This window comes from Triturus cristatus, chromosome 12, assembly GCF_964204655.1.
Source record: "Triturus cristatus chromosome 12, aTriCri1.1, whole genome shotgun sequence".
NCBI lineage: Eukaryota > Metazoa > Chordata > Amphibia > Caudata > Salamandridae > Triturus > Triturus cristatus.
Window position 1 is genome coordinate 35474318 of NC_140595.1, and position 22261 is coordinate 35496578.

The 22261-nt window shown below is 43.4% G+C and overlaps 1 protein-coding gene across 3 annotated transcripts in view; it reads left to right on the plus strand.

The window, feature by feature from the left end:
• MAST3 (microtubule associated serine/threonine kinase 3) overlaps positions 1-17781 on the plus strand; it is a 268364-nt gene extending 250583 nt beyond the window's left edge. For all 3 annotated transcript variants that reach the window (XM_085638360.1, XM_085638358.1, XM_085638359.1), the window contains 4 exons: positions 1787-1909; positions 10610-10746; positions 11902-12083; positions 12498-17781. In XM_085638360.1, the coding sequence (XP_085494486.1) occupies positions 1787-1909; positions 10610-10746; positions 11902-12083; positions 12498-13711 (1656 nt within the window). In that variant the 3' untranslated portion in view covers positions 13712-17781. The remainder of the gene's footprint in view (positions 1-1786; positions 1910-10609; positions 10747-11901; positions 12084-12497) is intronic.
• The last annotated feature ends 4480 nt before the right edge of the window (positions 17782-22261 follow it).

Consider the following 22261-nt stretch of genomic DNA (forward strand, 5'->3'; position numbering starts at 1 on the left):
CAGCCACAGTTCTTGCAGAAAGATCCTTCCCACTGGCCAGACGCAGAGGTCGCTTTGGAGCTTCACTAACAACTAAGGCTCTTTAACCAATATGTTGACAATTTTGCTTAAAACAAAATATTTTAAAACATTGTATTGCAGAAAATGATCATCTCAAGCCTTCCAAGAGAGGGGTGGACTCTCACTTGTTGTAATATGCCAATGGAATAAACCTTTTCCAAGCCTGTGGCTTCCAATTCAGTACTGAACCAATACCAGAAAGGCATCGTGCTCCGGCCTACAGCTGGGTTCACCTTATACGTCCAGCCTTGGGGAAAATCATATGCACTCAAGCTTCAAATCTCAGGTGTCCCAAAATGAAAGGACTTTGACCCCACCCACACCAAGAACCTGGCAGATTGTGTCTCACTCTGGCTTCCACTACACAGAACACGCCCTAGTTTCTCCTACCTTTTAATTTTCATGTATTCTCACGTAACACAAAACATAATGCAGAAATAAAAAATGCATTGAGTCATTTGGGCTCTTTGGGAAAATTTCAATTCTTATCCAAAGAATGCTATTAACTACCATCCTAATCTAAGTTAGCAATGAAAAAGCTTTAAAATCCTATGTAAAGTTGTGTTAAAAAAGTGAAGAGATTCTTACCTTTTCGTGAAGCACAATTCTTGCAATCCAAATTTGTTCCTAACTCTTATTTCAGAAATGTGAAGATTTTCTGTTCTTTAATTTATATTAACATTTTTAATATTCAAAACCAGTACATTCAGTGACACACATTAAGAAAGCAAGAGGAAAACATGAGAGCTGAACGTCAGTAATAAAGGATTTATAGAGAACTCATACAAGAGGGCAGCGCTTAGGGAGACCGATAATCGGTCATTCAAAAATTATTTAAAAACATTCTTCTCCTTTCTGGTGTATACTATCCAGCAATCATTATTAGAGACATTTAATGTTGAGATGAAACGCGTGGGCTGGGCTGCTGTTGGATGTTATGAAGGATAAAGAAAACTGTTTGAAAATCATATCATGGCTCCTGCTTCATATTGGATTTATGAAAAGACCACTTATGTGTGGAAATAATTTGGAAAGACTTTGCACTGATTCAAATTCTGAATTTTTGAATGAACGACTATTTGACTCCCTAAGCACTCCCGTCTTGCTTGAATTCTCTTTCTTTGTTTCATGGTCTCCGAGCCATCAGAGGGATGAGTGTTCCCTTTACCATACGTAAGATACTAACACCTGTGCGGCCACATTATAGCCAAGGCTGCTCTACTTGGAGGTAATAAAGGATTTATAATTGCATCCTAGCTTTGGAGTAATACATTTACAGACAGTGGAAGGTTCACTAATTGGGTTTTAATCCAAAAAGACAAAGATTTTCATGTTATTTGCATTTTTAACACCTCTCTACCGAACGGTTACCTGGCCCGGATTCAAGAAGTGCTAAGGTCTCGCTTAATAATGCTTTGGATTAGACTCAAGAAGGGTATTTGCTTTTGTTCTATATATTCATTACTACTTTAATCTAATGATTAAGCTAGATTTTTTTTTGATCATTCCATATTGGGGTGAACATTGTGCAGAGCAAAAAAAAAGTGATAGATGAATGTGCACATCCTAGACATCCGTTACTTCCCCCTTCTGATTATCATCTTTATTTCTGTTTGCTGTTTCTAATTATTGTTTCCGATTTCTCCCTCTGTGCTTTGATTTTCCCACTATCCCTTCCGCCCAGTTTTTTCATGACCTGACAGCATGTCGTTCTTTCTGCTTGCAGAGTGTTGAGGACGGGAGCCCAGCTCACAAAGCCGGGCTGAGGGCCGGCGATCTCATCACGCATGTCAACGGAGAGTCCGTGCTGGGACTGGTGCACATGGATGTGGTGGAGCTCCTTCTGAAGGTATTCAGCGGTCACGAGAGGCGGTCTCTTTATCTTGCTTGAGTGCAGACTCTGCAAGAAGGGTGCTGCTTGAATATCCATAAACTGATGGTATGAGTGTCCAGACAGATGCTGGTGTGCGTATAGTGGGGCACTGGGGCTTACAGTGGATGTGCTTGTGAATAATTTCGAGTTATGGATGTCGTTGATGCCTACCTTTGAAATTTGGAGTAAAATAAGATGACATTCTGAGCTCAGTCACAAGATTCTGTAAAATGCACAGCATCTGTTTCCATAATTGGTGCACACTGGAAAACAATGATACAGACACATAACTTTTTCTTTTGTGTGGTGTGCATTTCTGGCTCTTAGAGCATTACTAAGCATATAACTTTTTGTACTTGAGGGGTTCACGGATCAGCGTAAGAAATTTGCCCCCATGGTTACACATTCTTGAGGGTGTAAGTGCCTTCGGCCCTGCCCTCCCACCAGATATACAAAAACCATGACGTGGCCAGCGCTGGACGCATCATAGCATTTGGGGAGTGGGGTGCTAAACTTTTAGCTATGCTGCACAGCAGCAGCAACACTGCTGGTCAACATGGCTAAAATCATTGACAAAGCCAATAGTAGACGAGGCCTATTGACTTTGCCAATGCTTGTTTTTTCTGATGAGCCGGTGGCACTAATTTCCACCTCCCAGCAATGTGCGGCTTGTAGCATTGGTCGTCTTGCACTGTGGGTGGGGCCCAGTGGCACTCAATCCAGAACCAGGTTTGATGCCACCCAATGCCAGTGAGTGCACCCTCTGAAAACCAGGACCGCCACAGGCCATGGCAGACACAAAGTGCGCTGAAGTGGAGACGATAGTCCAAGGTCCACGGCACTATTATATCTTACCGACATGTTACACACACACGCGCCACCCACCATTCAGAAGGACTTTTGTCTGAAGTGTTAAGAACAAGCTCATCATCACAAAAATGAATGTGCGGTGATTGCGCACTGGTCCCACGGAGGGAGGCTGCAGGGTGTGCAGTGGACACTGTGCTGTTGGCGCGTCTGAGCGCCCCTCACAAGAGGACACTTTCCACAGTATACCTGGGTTTCTCAGCAACCGAGGCAATGCTTCAGACTTCCAAACACTAAATCCGTGGCTCAGACTCCTAGAATCTCCAACACCATGGCGGCGGCATTGACAAATTTAAGCTGCGTCACAGGGCTTTTATTCAATAATCAGTGCATTCTGGGAGTTGTAGTGTTGCTTTGCTTTAATTAAATCAACTGAACGCTTACATGCACACCTTAAGCAATAATAAGTGATGAAGCATTGCGCCTAAAGTTGGATTAGACAAGAAACTTTGGTGAACTTTAATGCCCTAAATGGAAGCTGATGGATTGAAGCGGTGCTCTGCTGTGCAACAAGCCCAAGACAAAATCCAATGTGAGGAGAACCCAGAGGACAGCAAGGCTAGGCACGGTGCTCCTGTCTCAGCAGACGGTTATCTTGGGCATAAGTGCGCTGCTGTTCACCACCAGACGCAGCGGTTCAGCTTTTTTAGCCTCCAAATGTGTCTCCTTTCTGAAGTAGGCAATGCCAGATGATTTGGATAAAGGACGCAGGGCTCCTAATACAGATAACTCTGCTTTGGACTGTGTCAGATGGGGGAAGGGGTGCAAGTGTGAGCAAAACAACCCAGTGTGAAAGGGGAAGCAACATGGAAGGGGGCATGCAACAATGGGGCAAGCAAAACAGTATTTGGTTGGTGGGAGGGGGAAGCAGCAATGCGGGGCAGGAGAGGGCAAGCAACAAAAGCACGAGCAGTAGCTCACTGGACAAGGAATCAGTACTTGGGTCATGCTCTAGGGGAGGGACACAAACAAAGAGAAGCAAGGTAATGGATGATGAAGCCAACCAATGGTAACCAAGGGGTGGGCTCTAAGCCCCTGGTAAGTAAACAAAATATCTTGAAAGTGACAGTGCATGTGCTGTCTCAGGTACACCTAAAAATCATGTGCACACACAACCAGGAAGAAAGCAGTAATACACTCGCCTTCCTCACTAGTGTATCCTTAAATGACATTTACGCAGCAGGCACATGGTCTTCTGTGCATATCTTCACCAAACCTAACTGTGTGCACAATCAAGTCGGGTGTCAAGTGGGGCAAAGGGTGTTAAAATACATGTTTGCAAATACATGCTCTGTTAATTTTAACCTTCCAATGGAAAAGGCTATCGTTATGAAATCAGTGTACAGCATCTGAATCCAGAAAACGATCACGCTGCGAAGCAAAATGGTTACTTACCTCTTATTTTTCAACTGGAAAAAAATTCTGGGTTCACATGCTACCCTCCAACTCCTCAGATGAGGTGAATTTCAGGATGTTGGGTCTTCAGATCAGGAGGATGGGCGTTCTATTACATCATTACTTAAGCGTGGCATGACCTCCAACTCCACATCAGAGCTGCGTCTTCTCTTCTTGAATTCTTCAAGAGGCCGAAGACCAAGCTTTTCAATTATCAGGCCTACCCCTGGCCAGGGGTAGGTGCACACACCTGCTCTGCACCAGGCTACCCTTGTGGGTAATCATGTCATTTACAAATACACACAACATCATACCAATATGCAAAGAAAGAAGGTAAGCAAGGTATAAGAAAAGGAGACTATACAAGGAAGTCACAAAAAGGGGAAACCCTGAAGATTGAGACTACGTCAAGGGGTTTCTGGGGCATACCTCAGCTGTCATTCAAGGAGAGACAAGACAAAATCGTCCATTGATGACAACGACAGCAACAAAAGCAAGCATTTGCAATGCAATAAGTCGCATGTACACGTGATTGAGCTATTGACATTGTAAATGACAATGCCTTTTATTTTTGTTTTCGTTTTTAAAACATAAATAAAAGGCATTGTCATTTACAATGCCAATAGCTTAAACTCGCGTAATGCAAGACCTATTGCATTGCAAATGCTTGTTAACACTGGCGCCCAGGTTCTACTGATGAGTTGCAACCAATAAACAAAAGGGTTACCTGCCTATATAAGATACTTTCATAAAGGCCCTAGAAAGAGGGTCCCAAGTATTACCATGATGAGTTGGCAATGAAGTATTTCTTTCATGTCCTTGCCCCTGTTGGTCCGTGCCAGGTTGCACCGCTGTCAGCGACTGCACATGACTTAAACGCTCATCAGTTGGTTACAATGCTTTATATGAGACCTCCATAGTAGTACCGGGGTCAGAATACACGGGATTTCACTGTAATAGAAATGAGTAGTCGAAATGGCCGTGTTGAGCTTCGTTCATGAGATTGTGTCAGGCTCTTGCCATCGCTGACTTTCCATTTATTGTAACTAATACATCAATTTGAAACAATGCCTCAAAAAGAAACCCATATGTCACCATGTCATTCGAGACGAGAACGCAGTGTTTAACTATTTACTACTCAACAATTCAAGGGCAGAGGGAGGCACAAGCGCACACGTGGGAGGCTGCAAATTAATTACATAAAGAAGTGCGGCCGCTAAAGTGAAAGCGGCCCGCGCTGCAAAAAAAAAAATAAACATTAAACAAAATCATGCTGAGAGCCAAGATAAAGTGGTACAAAAGGGGGTGGTGATGAACGGAGCATCAGAACCAATCAAACACTCACACCCAGTCAACAGATCTGGGTTTGATCCATCACCGTTTTTTAGCCCACTCTGCCACCCCAGTTCAGACATGGCCATATGCAAATCAGTCTGACCCTGTGCCTCATGGGAACAGTCCAGCCCGAACTGCCAAACCATGCCTTCCCTGGACCGGAAACAAGCTTCCTAGGACCGGATTCTGGCATTTCAGCCGTCTTCAGCCAGGCTTGCTTGAATCCAGTGGCAAAGTGAGCAAGGGACTCACGTCTGAGCATACCCTGCCAACTTATGGCAAACAAAGTGGTACAAAAGGGGGTGGTGATGAACGGAGCATCAGAACCAATCAAACACTCACACCCAGTCAACAGATCTGGGTTTGATCCATCACCGAGAGCCAAGATAAAGCAGACCGTGTAACACCACCAGTAAAAGGTCCAGTCCTTATGGGCGGTAACAGATGGAGACAAGGTGGTACCAAGGAGGGACTAACAAGCCTATTTATCAATCAGAAGCCAGCATTTAAGAAGAACAATGACACAACGCCAATGACAAATATGGGCGGAGAGTGGGCAGGGCTTCTAGTGCATAACCTAATACAGCATGCCTCGCAGAGTGACAGTGCATGCGTGCTGCCGCTAGGCTAGACCTAAAAAGCCAAAAAACCAAAAGGGACAGTACTGGACCCAACCAGCAGGTGGCGTAATAATGCCCCACATGTGAATCATGCTAAAGACTCTTGAGGCGTGAGCCGGGAGTCAGGGCAGCGAATACTTTCTGCTGAGCGCATGTAAGGCAGTTATACTTTCATTTATTACTTTTTAAATGTTTTTACCGCGATTTAAAAAATCATTTTAACCACTCTCCTCACCTGATTTTACTCCTGCTGTCTACCGAGGGGGCTTTGCAAGGGTGTCACGCTTGTGTGGGGGCGCTGGGAGTGAAGGGGAAGCTGGTCCGGGGAAGCAGGGAGGTGCGACCACCATCTTGGGGGAATCGCGGCTAGCGCTCTAGTGGTTCAAGGCTGAATGGTACTTCTGGGGGCACTGACGCGACCGCGCAGATCTAGAGACTCTTGAGGCGTGAGTCAGGGCAGCGAATACTTTCTGCTGAGCGCATGTAAGGCAGTTATACTTTCATTTATTACTTTTTAAATGTTTTTACCGCGATTTAAAAAATCATTTTAACCACTCTCCTCACCTGATTTTACTCCTGCTGTGTACCGAGGGGGCTTTGCAAGGGTGTCTCGCTTGTGTGGGGGCCCTGGGAGTGAAGGGGAAGCTGGTCCGGGGAAGCAGGGAGGTGCGACCGCCATCCTGGGGGGGCATCGCGGCTAGCGCTCTAGTGGCTCAAGGCTGAATGGTACTTCTGGGGGCACTGACACGACCGCGCAGGGGGCGCGCCGGTGGCACGCCGAAGGTGCACAAAGGCAACCCTGTCTGCGCCCGTCCGCGCCGTACCGTCGCCAGGTGCCAGAACCCTTGCCCTTTCTCCTATTGCATCTCGGAGCTACTCGCGTGCTGAGTTGCTGGGGATGCAATCCAAATGCCCTTCTCTACCATGGCATCCACCAGCGGGCCCCGCTAAATGTAAAACATGCTCGTTTCAACTCTCAGGGGAGGCGTCAGAGCCCTGCCCTCCTGACCACACGGACCTTAAGTTCATGAGCCTAAACTGTCGATCCCTGGCCAAACACCACGCTGAGGTTTTCGACCTTTTGGAGGATGAATCCCCTGATGTCCTCTTTTTAACAGAAACATGGCTTACCCAAGATTCCATTGCAGAATCCTGACTGGCTCTCCCTTCTGGATTTGTTATGAAGAATTTAAATAGACTGGGGAAACGGGGCAGTGGCATTGCAATCATTACAAAAAACGTCTATTCTTGCAGTCTTATTAGGGAAAATGTGACGGACTGCGAAAGCGCCCTATGGCATTCTTATCTATCGCCCGCCTGGGCCATCTGGAGCTTTCAGGGAAGACTTAGTGAACAAAGCCTTGCTGTTCGCTAGTCAAGCTGCGAACTTCAGCATTATAGGAGATTTGAACTCCATTGTGATAACATCGGGAAGACCGAAATTGCAAGCTTCCTGGCCGATCTAGAGGCTCTTCAATTGATCAAGTGGGTACGTGAGCACACACATGCCGCTGGGCACTTACTAGATCCTCTATTCTCAAATCTTGCCCTGCTGAAGGTCTATCCTCCAGTCCCACAATGTTGGACAGATCATTTTCTAGTGATCTTTACACTACGGTGGCGGGGCCAGCCGAGAGAGTATTGTTCGACCTCTGCTCTAAAATGACCGTGGCATAAGCTAGACAGTAGTGGCTTGTCTGCATATTGGTCTAACCATAGGCCACAACTACCACAGGACATTGAGGCGGCTGACACGGGAGTCCGCGATTGGGTAATATCAGGCCTGGATAGCTGAATCCCGGCTAAGCAGACCAGGATAAATCGGGGCCAATCTAAACCCTGGTTTAACGAGTCTCTATCTAAAGCTAAAAAACACTGCAAACAGTTTGAGCGAGTGTGGAGACGCACGTATGATGCAGCTGAGAAAACCAACTATCGGATGGCCATTAAACATTACCATAAGCTAATTCGGAGAGCTAGGGCTGAGTATGTTGGTAATAAAATCTTAGCGAGCTCTAATTCATCGAAGACAGTATTCTCCCTGCTCAAGGATATGAAGAATGGTGGTGTGTCCGGGATCTCCCATATTTCATCCAATAGTCAGTGCAATGACCTGGCCAAATACTTTGTCAACAAGGTTGAAAAAGTATATCAAAGTCTCCCTCCGGTGGTTAGTTCTGGCAGGAAGATCGGGCTTATTGTCCCGGTCTCCCAAAGACCAAACAGCTTGCTATCGTTTCCGCTGTTATCTCTCGCAGGTCTGGAGATGCTTTGCAGGAAAATCAAATCAGGCTCACCAATTGACCCATTGACACCGAACCTTTTCTGTCAAGTCCTTCCGATGATCTTGCCAGTATGCTTGGAACTGGTTAATCTTTCTTGTGGCCTCAGCTACAGTACCAGCATCATGGAAACATGCGAAAGTTACTACTTTGCTGAAGAAACCATCTTTGGACCCAGTCGAGCCTGGAAATTATCGCCCTATTTCACAACTTCCTCTTCTGTCAAAATTGGTGGAATTGCATGTGCATATGACTCTTACTGAGTTTATTGAGCAGAATGCAATTCTTGACCCTTCACAGAATGGTTTTAGAGCCCGCCACGGCACAGAGTCTGCTCTGCTGGCTGTGACGGAGGAAATCCGAGGGATTCTGGATGATGGTGACTCTGCGGCCTTGGTTCTTCTTGATCTAAGTGCCGCTTTTGACACTGTCTCCCATGAAATTCTGTTGAAGCGCTTGTATGACATCAGAGTGAGGGATCGGGCTCTGGATTGGTGTCGAGCTTTTCTGACGGGAAGATCTTTCCAGATTTGGGTGCCTCCATTTCAATCTCAGAGGTGCGCTCTACAACCGGGGGTGCCCCAGGGTTCTATCCTGAGCCCCCTTCTGTTTAATATCTATATGCATCCTCTTGCACAGGTGGCCAAGGGGAGAGGGTTGTCATTGGTGTCATACGCCGATGACACCCAATTGGTGATCACCTTTTCTGAAAAGAACAACACCAGCTTAGGAAGGTTTAAGGAGGACCTGGTAGAGGTTGCAGACTGGATGGCTAATAACTGCCTTCAACTGAATGCCAGTAAATCCGAGGTGCTGTTATTTGGGAAAGACCGAGACCTGTGGTCTGAGCAGTGTTGGCCAGACAGCCTTAAACCGGCCCCAGTGCCTAAAGAGGCGGTTAAGAACCTGGGGGTCTGGATCGATAGCGGACTCACGTTTGATACACAAGCTAAAGCCGTGGCAGGGACATGTTTTGGCCTACTGCGCGGCCTGAAGCCTATACTTGGCTTTTTTCTCCCTAGGGTACGCCAGACCATTATCCAGGCGACAAATCTGTCCAGACTGGATTATGGCAATTCATTGTATCTTGAGGCCAATAAGTCTTGCGTTCAGCGTCTGCTGAGGATCCAGAATGCTGTGGCTCGCATTCTGGTGACACTGCCGAGATCTGCTTCTGTCTCCCATGTCCTGCCCAAGTTACATTGGTTGCCTGTTGGGAAACGAATCCAATTTCAAACTCTTTGTGTTTCACATAAGATCCTTACTCAACAGGCTCCCCTGGGTCTGTCCAAGTTGCTTCAGCTTTATGTGCCTCGACGACCTCTTAGATTGGCCAATCAGGCCTTAGTAAGTGTCCCTCGTGTTGTTAGAGCGAGAGCTGGGGGGCGCTCGTTCCGTTGTCTTGCGGCGCAACTCTGGAATCTGCTTCCTGTTTCAATCAGAGAGATCCAGAGTCATTTGGTTTTCCGAAAAGCTATCAAGACCTGGCTTTTCCCCACTGTTGCATAACTGCCCTCTCGCCAGCCACCCTCATTGTCTTTGGTCGCGCTGGGACGCCCCATCGCTGGGGCAGCTATGCGCTATACAAGTCCGACAAATAAATAAATAAATCCCAAAACTTATTCAAGCTGCAAAAACTACTCCTACAGACAAGGAACCATTTTGTTGTGACGCAAAACTGACAAAGTGGCCAATTAAAATTTAAAAACCCATGTCAACAATCAGTAGACAGTTCAATGAAAGTATTGATGAATATTGGCCAATATAAGAGTAATTTTAAGAACGATAGTTGGTCATTTTTCAAGCATAGGAAAATGGTAGATCTCAGCCCTATGTTGTGACACCGCTTACTCTTCCGTAGCTTTTGGACTTAATTGAAGTTGGGCCTTGTGTGGTGTTTGACTTTTGTTTGCAGATGAAGTGCTTTGATCATCATCTCGAAAGCAACAGACAGCCCTTGTGTTGTGGCCTTGATTGTAGACATCTGGTTATTGTCTCTAAATGAGGATGAAGCCTGTTGCCAGCAGGTTGTACAACCTGCAGCCGCTCACTTTGTTCCCGAGTGTCAGATGATGCTGTGCAGAAAGAAGTTACTAAAATATCTTAACTTGATTCTGTTGCGCTTCGATAAAATTGTGCCACAAAAGTAGTGCTCACTTTTCCTTTTCTCCCCATAGAGTGGCAACAAGGTGGCATTGAGAACAACACCGCTGGAGGATACGTCCATCAAAATCGGCCCAGCCAGGAAGAATAGCTCTAAAGGTCGAATGGCACGCAGAAGCAAGAAAAGCCGTAAAAGGGAAGGCCAGGACAGGTGTGTACTAATCTGTGCATCTTACAAAGTTATGCACTGATAATGACAGCCTCATGGGTCCCTCAACATACAGTTATTTGAGGTACAGTTGTCATGATGTAGGAGTTTTTTTGGGTTGCAGCCACAAGGGCATCATCCGGAGAGGTTGTGTACCATAGGCTGGCTACACACCCTGTTAAAGTGGCTTTCCGGTGTTTGTGTCTGTCTTCAATCCTGCCAGCCTGTCAATGCTGTTACCCCTCCTTGAGCCTAAATAGGTACTTGGGGTACATGGTTGTGGGGTAAAACAGATTTGGCTGGTCGACCTCTCCGCTTCTCCCGTCTAGCCATCGCTCTGTTTCCAGCTATTGGACATCCTTTTTCATACATTATGCGGTGGTATTGATCGTTCATGCAGCATAATGTACCCTTGACCTGTGCTTCATGCACATGCCACTGTGCAGCCAATGTAAGCATGATGTCTGTGCGTATTATCAGAACCTTTTTTTGTCTGTGGCCTCTGACTTTTGTTCTCTTGGCTAAAGGCTGACATTGAAGCCCTAAGTCTTGTCTGTACTGGAGTATATGAAAGAAAATGCTTCATCCGTTCACCTCCTCGTGAAAACCTCGTCACAGTCAGACCTGTTGTGCATTGTGTGTTGATTAAGTCATGAGTTTCTCTAAAGGCGAAGCCCAGTCATCTCACCGACAAGGCTTTCTCAGTCCTCACTTTATCTGAAGTTCTAAGACTGTGTTATTGGGATGACTTTGTGATAGAAATTGCGTCCTTCTTTAACGCAGAGCAATTTTGCAGAAATCCAAAAAAGAATGTTCTTTTTCCACAATACCACTGAGTAATCCCTTTAAAGTGGTTTTGTAATAAGTGTCATTTTTTAAAATCAGTCCGCAGATGTTTACTATTCCTAAAGAAATCCATGCAGTGGAGCATTCTTGGGTGTCTGTTATTGAAATGATATTCTTGCCTGCGTTCAGTTGTGATTTCAGATGTATGTACTTGACCTTGAGTGGTTTTAACATGGATGACATGCACTTGAATGCCATTTCTAGTTAGCATTTTCAAGCTGGTGTTACACATAGTAGTGCTGTGTACCTTGTCTCAAGTAAAAAATAATTAGATTGATTTGTTTTCTGGGGTTTTTTTTGGGGCTGATTCAGAAGGCGCTCACTTTTCAAGAAGATCTCCAAGCAGACTACAGTCCTACACACCAGCCGCAGCTTTTCCTCCGGCCTCCACCATTCGCTTTCCTCAACGGAGAGCCTTCCAGGGTCTCCTACGCATAGTGTTTCTCCTGGGCCTGCCACCCCCTGCCGCAGTCCTGCTCCAGAAACACTACCCGGTAAGTAAAGAGGGCCGCTATTTTCCTCTTTAAAAGGTTGAGATATTGCGCAGCGCGTTCTTGTGATCAAGAACGTGTGTTGACGGTTGAAAGGCGTCATGTACGAGGCATTAGCCTTTACATGTTGAAGGGAACAAGTAAATAAACAAATTTTCGCACCTTGAAGGAGTCTGTGCCTGCTTCACTTTTGAAGTGTGCTGTACGAAAGGACTGGAACTTGAATATATATGGATAGATCGATAGATGGATATGGATATATATATATATATATATATAGAGAGAGAGAGAGATGTGTGTGTGTATAATATGAGAATGAACTGCAAGTCATTGAGAGCATGTTATGAGATTGTTGGGACGGATTATGCCATTTTCGAGAGGACTGTAGTTACTCAGCTTGTTTATGCTTTGTTACAGATAATGTGTCTCCACAGAGCACATCCCCGTCTTCCAGTACACCCAGTTCCCCCGCAGGACACATCCGACCCAACTCTCTGCACGGGCTGGCACCAAAGCTAAGTGGTCAGCGCTACAAGGTGGGTCGCAGAAAGTCCACCAGCAGTATACCACCTTCTCCGCTGGCCTGCACCCCTCCGATGCCGCAGCCCCCTTCCCCACAGAGGTCCCCATCGCCTCTGCCCAACTTCACCAAGAATCTTCATGCCTTCCAAGGTAAGACGCTCTCCCCACCCACCATAATCCGTCAGGTGTCGCGGCCACGGAGTACAGAAGCCCCACGATCTCCACTCCTCAAGCGGGTCCAGTCAGCAGAAAAGATAGCCACGTATTTAGCAGAAAAAAAGACCCTGGCCAGCCACAGGCTGTCCCTGGAGGTGCCTCTGTGTGATGGGATGAGTGATGCTGGGGAAGACAACGAGCTGCATGTACAGGGACTGCCTGGTGCTGGGGGCACCTGCCAAGGAAACTGTAGAATTGTCCGCGACTGGTCGGGAGAACGGCATGACCGGGACCAGGAGGTGGTGGTAATGAGGAGGTTGAACTTATCCGAGCGGCGGGATTCATTCAAAAAGCAGGAAGCTGTTCAGGAGGTCAGCTTTGATGAACCAGAGGCAGCAGCCTCATCGGAGTGTGCCAAAGCGGAGTCAAAAGACGAAGCCAAGCTTGCTCACTGGAAAGGCTTGCCACATAAGGCTTCCAGTGTCGACACTAAAATCAATGCTGCGACGGTGCTTGCAGCTGGAAAGCCCCTCCAAGAACACAAAGGTCCAGTTGTGCCCCAAATTGCAGTTCAAGGCTCTGAGAGTGATGAAAAGAAGACTGTGGCAGAGTGGGAGTGTCAGGGTTCCTACCCCATCCAACTTTTGGGGAGGTCGTATGCTGGGCAGGCAGGTGGAGTGAGGGTGCTGGATCACAAAAGCCTGTCACTGGACTGGCGCGAAGGGGCAGAAACAAAGGGAGTTGCCCCAGGGAGAGATCCAACTGTATCGGGTGAAATCACACCGATAGAACAATGCCGGGCAGGGCAGCGGGCATTTTCTCCTTTGGCATCGGCTGCAGAGAGGTTGCAGCCCCGCACGCTGGAGGCGAAGGATCAAGATCGTGCCGACACAGACATTGTAAAAGCCAAAGATTCGGGCACACAGGTGAGGGCTGCAAAAGGAGGCAAGTAATCCTTTGAAGATTCCCCCAACAACGTCAATATGGCATCCACTCCAAGCAAGAAAGGTGCGCAAGGGGCTTAGCAGTTGGTTCCCAATAAAACATTGGGAACTTGAGTTAAATGGCGGACTCAGCATTTCAAGATTTTTTTGTATGTCTGCTGTTTGGAAAATACTAATGACTAAGAAACACACCTTTTAATATTACACTTGTGACCAAGAGTGTTTGAGGGGGGAGGGGGGGAATTCTTTTTTTGTTTATATATTTTTGTTTTGTTAATAATGAACTGAGAAAAGGCCTCAAGTGTTTGTAGTGCACAGGGTGGGCTTTGGGAAAATAGGTTGTGACAACCGAAGTGTGTAAATAGAAGGAACTGACTGGAGTATGTTATTTATTTATTACTTTTTATAAGCTAAAAAAAAAAAAGAAGGAATCCAGGCAAGACTACTTTGAAGACATCTCGCCTGTCATGCGAAGAATCAGATTGGGGGGTTTTACTAACAGTGTTTTATAGTAAATAGAAAAAGTAACCTCTTTTCTAGTTTTAATAACCACTGCCGCAATGCACTGTTCTTTAAAAAAAAAAAGAAAAATATATATTTGGATGAGGTCCAACAGGTTTTAATCCCTCATAAATTAGAGTTAAACTGGAATGTCCGTTTTGCAATTTTCCGTAGCTGTTTTTTTTCTACCTATGCGTAAAAATGTATGATCTGGTCTTTTGAATTCCCATAACGTAGGTTGTAAGGTTCTTTTCAAGGTGAAATATTTTATATTTCCATGAAGAATTGCACTGTGTGCTCAAATCTCTTGTTATGGTCAAGTTGTATTTTCATCTTGAAACTATTCCCGTGCATCCAATGTTCTCTCAGATCCAAACCGAAGCGTACTGTCTCACAGTCCGTGATTGCTCGCTTCAGACATTGAAAGCAGTACCGCATCACATACCCTGAGATTGGCTCCGAAAAAGGCTATGCACTGACGGGTGTAACGGTATCATTGGGCTGCTAAAAAACACAAATTTCAGAAGGACCATGGAAAGAAATGAGAGCTGGGTTCAGTCATCTATCCCCACATTCCGACAATCCCGCTAAAGGCATTTTCTTCCCAAAGGTAGGCCGTTGCGGTGTGTGAGGGCATTTTGTGTATTCCATCCACTCACCGGATCTGCTTGGAGGGTGCCATGCTCACTTCTGAGCCTCAAAGATTTTGCAGCTCCTGACACTAGTACTGCACATAAAGAAAATGTTTTCAAAACACTCATCCAGTTTGAGTCGTGGATGTAATAAAAACATGCCTCAAATTATCATTTTGAAATTTAAAGTGCCCCGACTCAAACTGGAATAAAATGTGGTGAAAACATTGATTATTATTTTTTTTTTAGGTTGGAGAAAGAGGAGGAAATGTCACTCCTCAATGATTTATTGTTTATTTCCCTCATTTAACAACAGGTGGCTATCACCCACCAGATGAGGTGCTTATACTTCTCCTCATCTGCTGAAACCTTCCACCTGAACAAGACTTTTCCGACAGAACTTGAGAAAATTTGCTAAAACCCAAAGTTTTCTCATGTTTGACCGACCGTAGTCTTAATCATCGACAGCCCTCAGCTCACATTTCGGGCCTTCTCATCTATTTCTTCCAATCCTCAATGTTGTAAACAAAGAAATGTGCTTGCAAAAGCAGTAGCAGTTCAGTTTAGTCAAGTTCAAGTGCAGATTTGTGTAACACTTGACCTTTTTCATTAGATCATGGATCTACATTTTCATTTTAAGATTTCAAATTGAGAACCAAGACCGAGGTAGTCTATTTTCAGCAACAACTACACTATATTTGAGGTAGACAATTCAAGGTATCTTTTAAAGTCAACACTTTACTTGAAATCTCACCCAAGTGGTACCAACCGTATGCGAGTGCTTTTCGATGCCATTTGAGGGCTAAGTTGTTCACTTGGACTTTCGTAATTTGTCACAGTAAACACCCACTTTTTCAACCAACCTGTCTGTGTTGTATTACACAACTACACAAAATAAAACCAAATGACGAGCATTTTCAACAGCATATCTTCTTCAGTCAGTGGTCTCAAAAAACCCATCCTCCGTTAGAAGAAAGATTATGTCAGAACAGAACTGATGAAACTGCAGAAATCCTTTCAGGATCTCATTTCATTTTCTCATAACCCTTAGCTCAGGCTGGGGAAGCATACTTTTACGTTGACATACACAAAAATATGAAAAAGCGTAGTGAGTGGCTTTTAGACCAGACTATGCAGAATTTGGAAAATCTCTCCATATGAGCAATAAATGATTCCTTTTTCAGGGCAATGATGAATTGGTCTAAATTATGTTAAGTTAAATTTTCCAATAACATTCTTTTCTTTGATCTGAACTGTCATATGTAGGCCATCTGAAATATTTTCATAATGTCCATTTAAACCGTTAAACAGAATTCTTTTAGTTTTTTTTTATTCACAACTTTTATCAAGGATTTCTTTGGGTAGAAAAGTTTAGAATTTTGTTATTTAAATGAATTTTGAAGATAATCACTCTTAAGGGATAAACATACCTTAGAGTTTCATAGTAAATTGGGGGTTACCTCATCTTCATCAAAAGATGTCGGGCTGTTCATTGTAGCAGTTTGGCGAAAGAGGACTGTTTTTCATGGAATAATACCTTATAGTTTACATTTTCGTTAGAAGTGTCAAAAACAGGTCTATCATTCAACCTCCAAAGATATTTTTTAAGTTTTTGTAATGACAGGATACAAAATATAGGGTTGTTTTAACCTGTAGATTTAGAATCGGCTTTTGAAATTAATGTTTAATTAAGAATAGAGCTTGTCTAACATATATACATATTTTTCGCCCGTCTCGTGGATTGTCCAACCTACTTTCAACAAGTAAGCAAGTAAGCATGATATGAAGTAGACCACTGTTGTAAAGAAATCAATCTAATTTAAAAATATGCAGATAGAAAAGACGTTAATAGCGCCATGTTCCAGATCCAGGTGGACGTAGGCAGGTACACATTCCAAAGTAGCGCTTCCCATCTTTGATTCCTTGCAGAGATATTGCAAAGCTTCAGCCCCAAATGGCAATCCTGCAAATTCCAAGCAAAAACTATTATTTGTAGTAAAAAGCACAAACTTACAACCATGTCTCCCCTGACGTGGAGTACACCAAACTAAATTGCACTTAAGAAAAGCACAGCCTAGGTACGAACCACATATATTTTGCATGAAAAACATGGCTACTTTACCCCAAATCTGACTCTTTGTCTGGAAAAACTTGGACCAAATTGTAGCACAATTCTAGAAAATGTTAACTACAGCGATAATGCAAGGGCTGTGTCTTAAATCGCAACACATTTAAATATCTTTGCATGCTCATGGCATTTTTACAACTGGATAATTTTTTGTCACTTATAGTGGCGGTCTCATACGACTGTGCAGGAGAAAATTAACTTTTGTTGAATTGACATTTAACATCAATGAATTCTTTCTGCACCTTGTGTGTTGTAGTGAAAATGTATTCTCTGGCCACTACGAAAGCATCACAGGGCCGAATTCAAATTCTTGATATGTCTCCTAAAGCTTATTGGCGGGAAACAGAACAAAATTTGGTTGAAGGCACAAGCAGCCTAATAAGATAACATTTAGGAATCACAGTGTCTGACATTTAATTTGTGATTTTGAATCTGGGGATGCAAATTCTAAAAGCTTTATTCCCTACCAATTTGACCCAGTTGTGTGCTAAAACATCTCTGAAATTGTGAGTTATGAAACTGACTGCCTGCTACATATGCAGATATTTACCCCATTATTGAACATTGGATTCTCCAGATTCCCAAAAGACTAAACAAAGTTTTGCAAATTGCAGTTTTTTGACATATATATATATATCTGAGATATATCATATATATCATATATATAGATAAACACAGACAGCAATTCCTGTGCAAAGTCCTTCTGCAAACCATATGCGCTATTCCTTTCCTAATGAATTTCATATATAGTAAGAAATAGCTCAGTTGCTGCATTCCCTCAATGTTTCTAATGTTTGCTACGATAAATGTTTACATTTGATATTGCATGTTTTTTGTGTTTCTTAATGGCAGAAAATGGCAGAAATTTTCAGCTTCCTTGTCGGGATGTTTTATACTTATTTATACTTTATGCATAGTTATGAATGCAATGATATGTCATGTGTAATGAGCGGTTTGGATAGAGGGAGGGGGGCTGACTCCTTTTTTCAGTTTTTTTTTTATTGTTAATGGAAGCCATTTTATGTTTTGTGGATCACACCGCACACGAATGCACTATTTACAAAATAGCTTTTTTGAGTACGCGTTAACGCAGGCCATCCATTCTCTGGGCATTTCATCGACCAATGCCAATTTCCCAAGCTGGCTTTTGTGAGTTTTGTGCACGGCAGTTTAAATGAATGACCTGCCCGTCTTCAAAACTTATTGTGCAGCTGATCCGGGACACACGCACAAATTAATCCCGCGCTTTGAAAATATCAAAGGACTAATCCCTACCATAGTCTGGTCTTCCTGTGAAAGTGGAAAGATGAACATCCCCACACGCTCATCCTGAATAGAGGGGCAAAAATAGCACAAAAAGCGCAAACTGGGGCGATTACATGGGCTGTGCGCTTTTGGGATACATCAGCGTTCGGTGTATTTATTGCAAGTAATCAGGTCGGAGAGTATAGCTATGCTGCACAATTGCATTAGACTGTTAAATTTGTATCTCTGTCATTGTGTGTCATGCTGCAGTGGGGGCGGCGAAGGGGGGTACCGAAATTCAATAACTTAAAAATGGTGTCCTTTCTTTTTATTGAAGAGCCAAGAAGAAAAAATATATATTTATTCAGTCGTATTATATTATACTGTATGTTTACATTGAAACTCTCTTTATATTAAATGTGTGATATATAGTGAACCAGTGAATAAAACATTATCCACAGAGGCAAAGACACGATACCAATAACAATGTATGAGATCGAAGATGGCGGCGTGCCGGTGATAGTAACCAACCTCTTGACGTTATAAGATGAATTGAAGATGTTTGTGCTCTGTGTTACCCAGTGGCTGGCCCAGTGTGGTTTTCCTGCCACCACCTTTAGTGTCTGAGGGACTAACATATTTAAATGACAGTCTCAAACAGGGGCGTAGCTTGGGCGGGGGGGGGGCTTCAGATTTCCAAACAATATAATGTTAAAATACATTATGCCACAAGCAGGGTGCATGAAAGGATCTTAAAAAGAGAGAGGAATGCAGATTGGTAGGTGCACTAAGTGAGAGAAATCACAATATTTTGTAAAATAACCAACATTTTTTAAGACTTTCACTACTGAAAGACGGGGAGAGAGAGTGAGTGTGTGTGTGTATATATATGCGGGATCACCCGAAACGCGTAAAGGAGGATTTGGCAGAATAAAATAATGCACAAGATATTTGGGTCCATGCTCGTTTGTTCTTGAGGAGGAGAAAGTTGAAGACGAGTTGGGGCTATATATATATATATATATATATAAGTCCTGGTGAAACCCGACTGAAAGCACCTGTACCCAACTGTTTCCCAGAAAATACATTGATTATGGGGGTGTAACACCCCAGCTGAAGCTGCGCCCCTGGTCCCAAAGGACACTGCTGATCTACCACTGCCTTTTGTTTAATCTGCCTCCTCTTAAGCAAAGAAACCCAGGAAACTGCAAGTGCAGTCAGGATCCATTGTTCGTTGTAACTTGCAGACAGCAGCTTCAAACCCCGTTCTCTTTTGAAGACGGAAGGTGCATTTTGCGGCAGCTTAAGCATGTCCTAACTAATGGTTAACAAAATTTCGTTTACTGTTTAAAAATGAAAAAATCCTGATTGTAAAATAACTCTTAGTAATGGCACCAAAATAAATGTGTCATAAAAATATACCATGCAAAGTGCATTATGGCCCAATGAAAAAATTGCATCACCAGCACACCCTCCCCCATCTAAGGTGGCAAACGCGTGAACCGATACCACATCTGTTAAGGTTTTAACAAAATATTGCTGAGCCCAAGTCGCGCCTATGTGCCAGTGTAACTTGCCACTTCATTATTAATGACTATAACTACAGATTTCATAGACGGGTATGTGTAAACATACACAGATATACACACGCCTGCACACAAGACTGGTTATATGAGCATTTCTTAAGATGATTTATGAAATATTAATCTTGTATATAGTACTCAAACTATTTTTTTGTGGGCTTGACTGGCAGGATTTACTATTAGGCTTAAGGGAGACAGGACAATTGTGCCTACTTCCCCTGTGAGAGGTGAGGTACTCCAGTAAGTATTTGACTGTTTACTGGTACATGTAATACTTATTTACTAAATAAATCTTTTTAGTTGACGTACATTTTATTCTTGGCAAACATTCATAAATGGGTTATATATAGCCCCAACTTTGGAGGAGCATTTAAAAATATTAGTAGACATGAAAGAAAGACCGCGTTGAGCATTATCCAGCCTCAATATAAATAAAACCTACAAATGAGCCATCTGTCAGCACATTTAAATTTTGTAACCTTTTCCTTGCTCCTAGTAGCTATATCAACCATCACACCGATATTGAAACAAAGACATTTCCTCTAAAAATATTGCATGCCCTGGGGTATAGAACATTATGTTTTCTCCAGGCTCGGAGCCTTTCTGCGTAGTGTTTCATGCCATGAGAGTTCACTAAGATGACCGAGAACAAAATAGTGATCATAGGGGTAGCTCCAGTGCTTAATTTATAAAAGAATAAGTTCCGGGCCCAAACTTTTCTTAGAAACTCATGGCAAGGTCTACAGAAGGTCAGTGGACTGAATAGCAAAGCTGTGTAGTCTTGATTCCACCTTATGCCTATTTAATCCCCCACCAGATAATCCCTGACCATTTATTTCACTCTTGCAGGTTTCTGCTTTCTACCTTTGTCGCTCTTTTCTGTCTTTTTTCTCTTCTCTTTCCTTCATGTGTGAATTTTCCTCTCTTGCTCTGGGGCTAAGTCTGATAAGGAGGTATAAGTGCCGGTCCCCAAAAATGAGTGGCGGTGGACCGCACCTGCAACCACTGGCTCAAAACCCCCGCGTGGCTGACCACGATAGGGCGGATATCTATAGCTTCCAAATAGATTCAGTGAGAGGAGCTTTGAAACTGAAAATACTGAAGCTCTTATAGTTTGGATTTCACTTTTAGCCTCATCTAGGATTTAAAATACCCCCCCCCCCTTACATCATACTGAATATTGTAGAAAATTAAACCCTTAACAGGAGCAGTCCAGCCAATATGAAGTCTGTCTTTGTAGCATGATCTACTTCTAGATTCACATGCTCGGCATTATTCCGCCAATCAATGGTTGAGTCCAGAAGTATATTTAAAGTAAACCTTTTCTTTCTAAATCAGCCATAGGTCAAGTAATTATGAACTACAATGACGTCCAATTTAGATTTTTTTCCCGCCCTTGGTTTAAGGGAAGTTTCTGGAATATTCTCACCCATTAGAGGAGGAAAAAAGGGCAGATTAGGGTACCAAAATTCCAAAGAATCGTTTTTAAACTCTTTTTAAATGTTTGGATTAAAATGTGCATGTTTCCGGTGTGAAAGAGAATTTTTTTTTTTTTTTTTTTTGCAAAAACTTTTAGTCCTTTGTACTTGAAGCTTTTCTAGGCATCTTAGCCTAAACTTGATGAGGGGACAAAAGAAACAAACATTTTATTACGCCCCTGGTGAAATTGAACCCCTTCCACCTGTCGTAGTACAAAACAAAGTGAGGATACCAAGAGTGCCGCAGAAGATGCATGAAATAAAATTGAACTTTTTTATGTCCAAAGCACAATAATTGAGCCTCACCTTTAACATGCATTCTGTGCCTGTGTTGGTGCATCCTGGGTAATTGCATAAATCCTGCTGTTCCCTGAGCACTCCATGATTGGTGGCAGCCAGGGACAGGACAGGACCAGTTGGCTGCCACGTTTTTTTTGGGTTTTTTTTTATGGCATTGCTCTTGCTATCTGTGGGTGAATATCCAGTCCCTTGTTCAGCACAGAAAGGGGCACAGTAGGAAAACAATTCATTTGGCCAGAAAGGACATCAATGGAAATATTTTTTTTTAAACTGGTGTACAATATTTTTGTAAAATGTCTCATATGCATGTTTGGTGCCCCCTGCATGTGTGTTACTTGCTCAGGAAGTCAGCATGGCTGGAGTTTCTTAAAAAGCTGCATCCGGGTGATCCATGTGCAATTTGTCGTCTCTCCGAACAAGTGACTGGAGTTTTTAATGCGTCAAAATAAAATAACATTCTTTGTATCGTTTCATATTTTATGTACAGAAGATTTGTATGGCACATGTTTTGGAGAAAAACAGGCTGCGAGGCTTTGTGTTCCTGTCTTGTACTGAATGCAGGCCCTGTCATGAAAAACATTAAATAAAAGACTTTAAATTCCAGAGCTGTTTTATCTGTTTTATACGCAGGCTAATTTTTGTCGCCAAAGAAGCTTCAATAATTTGCATTGAACAAGTTTGATTATCATTTT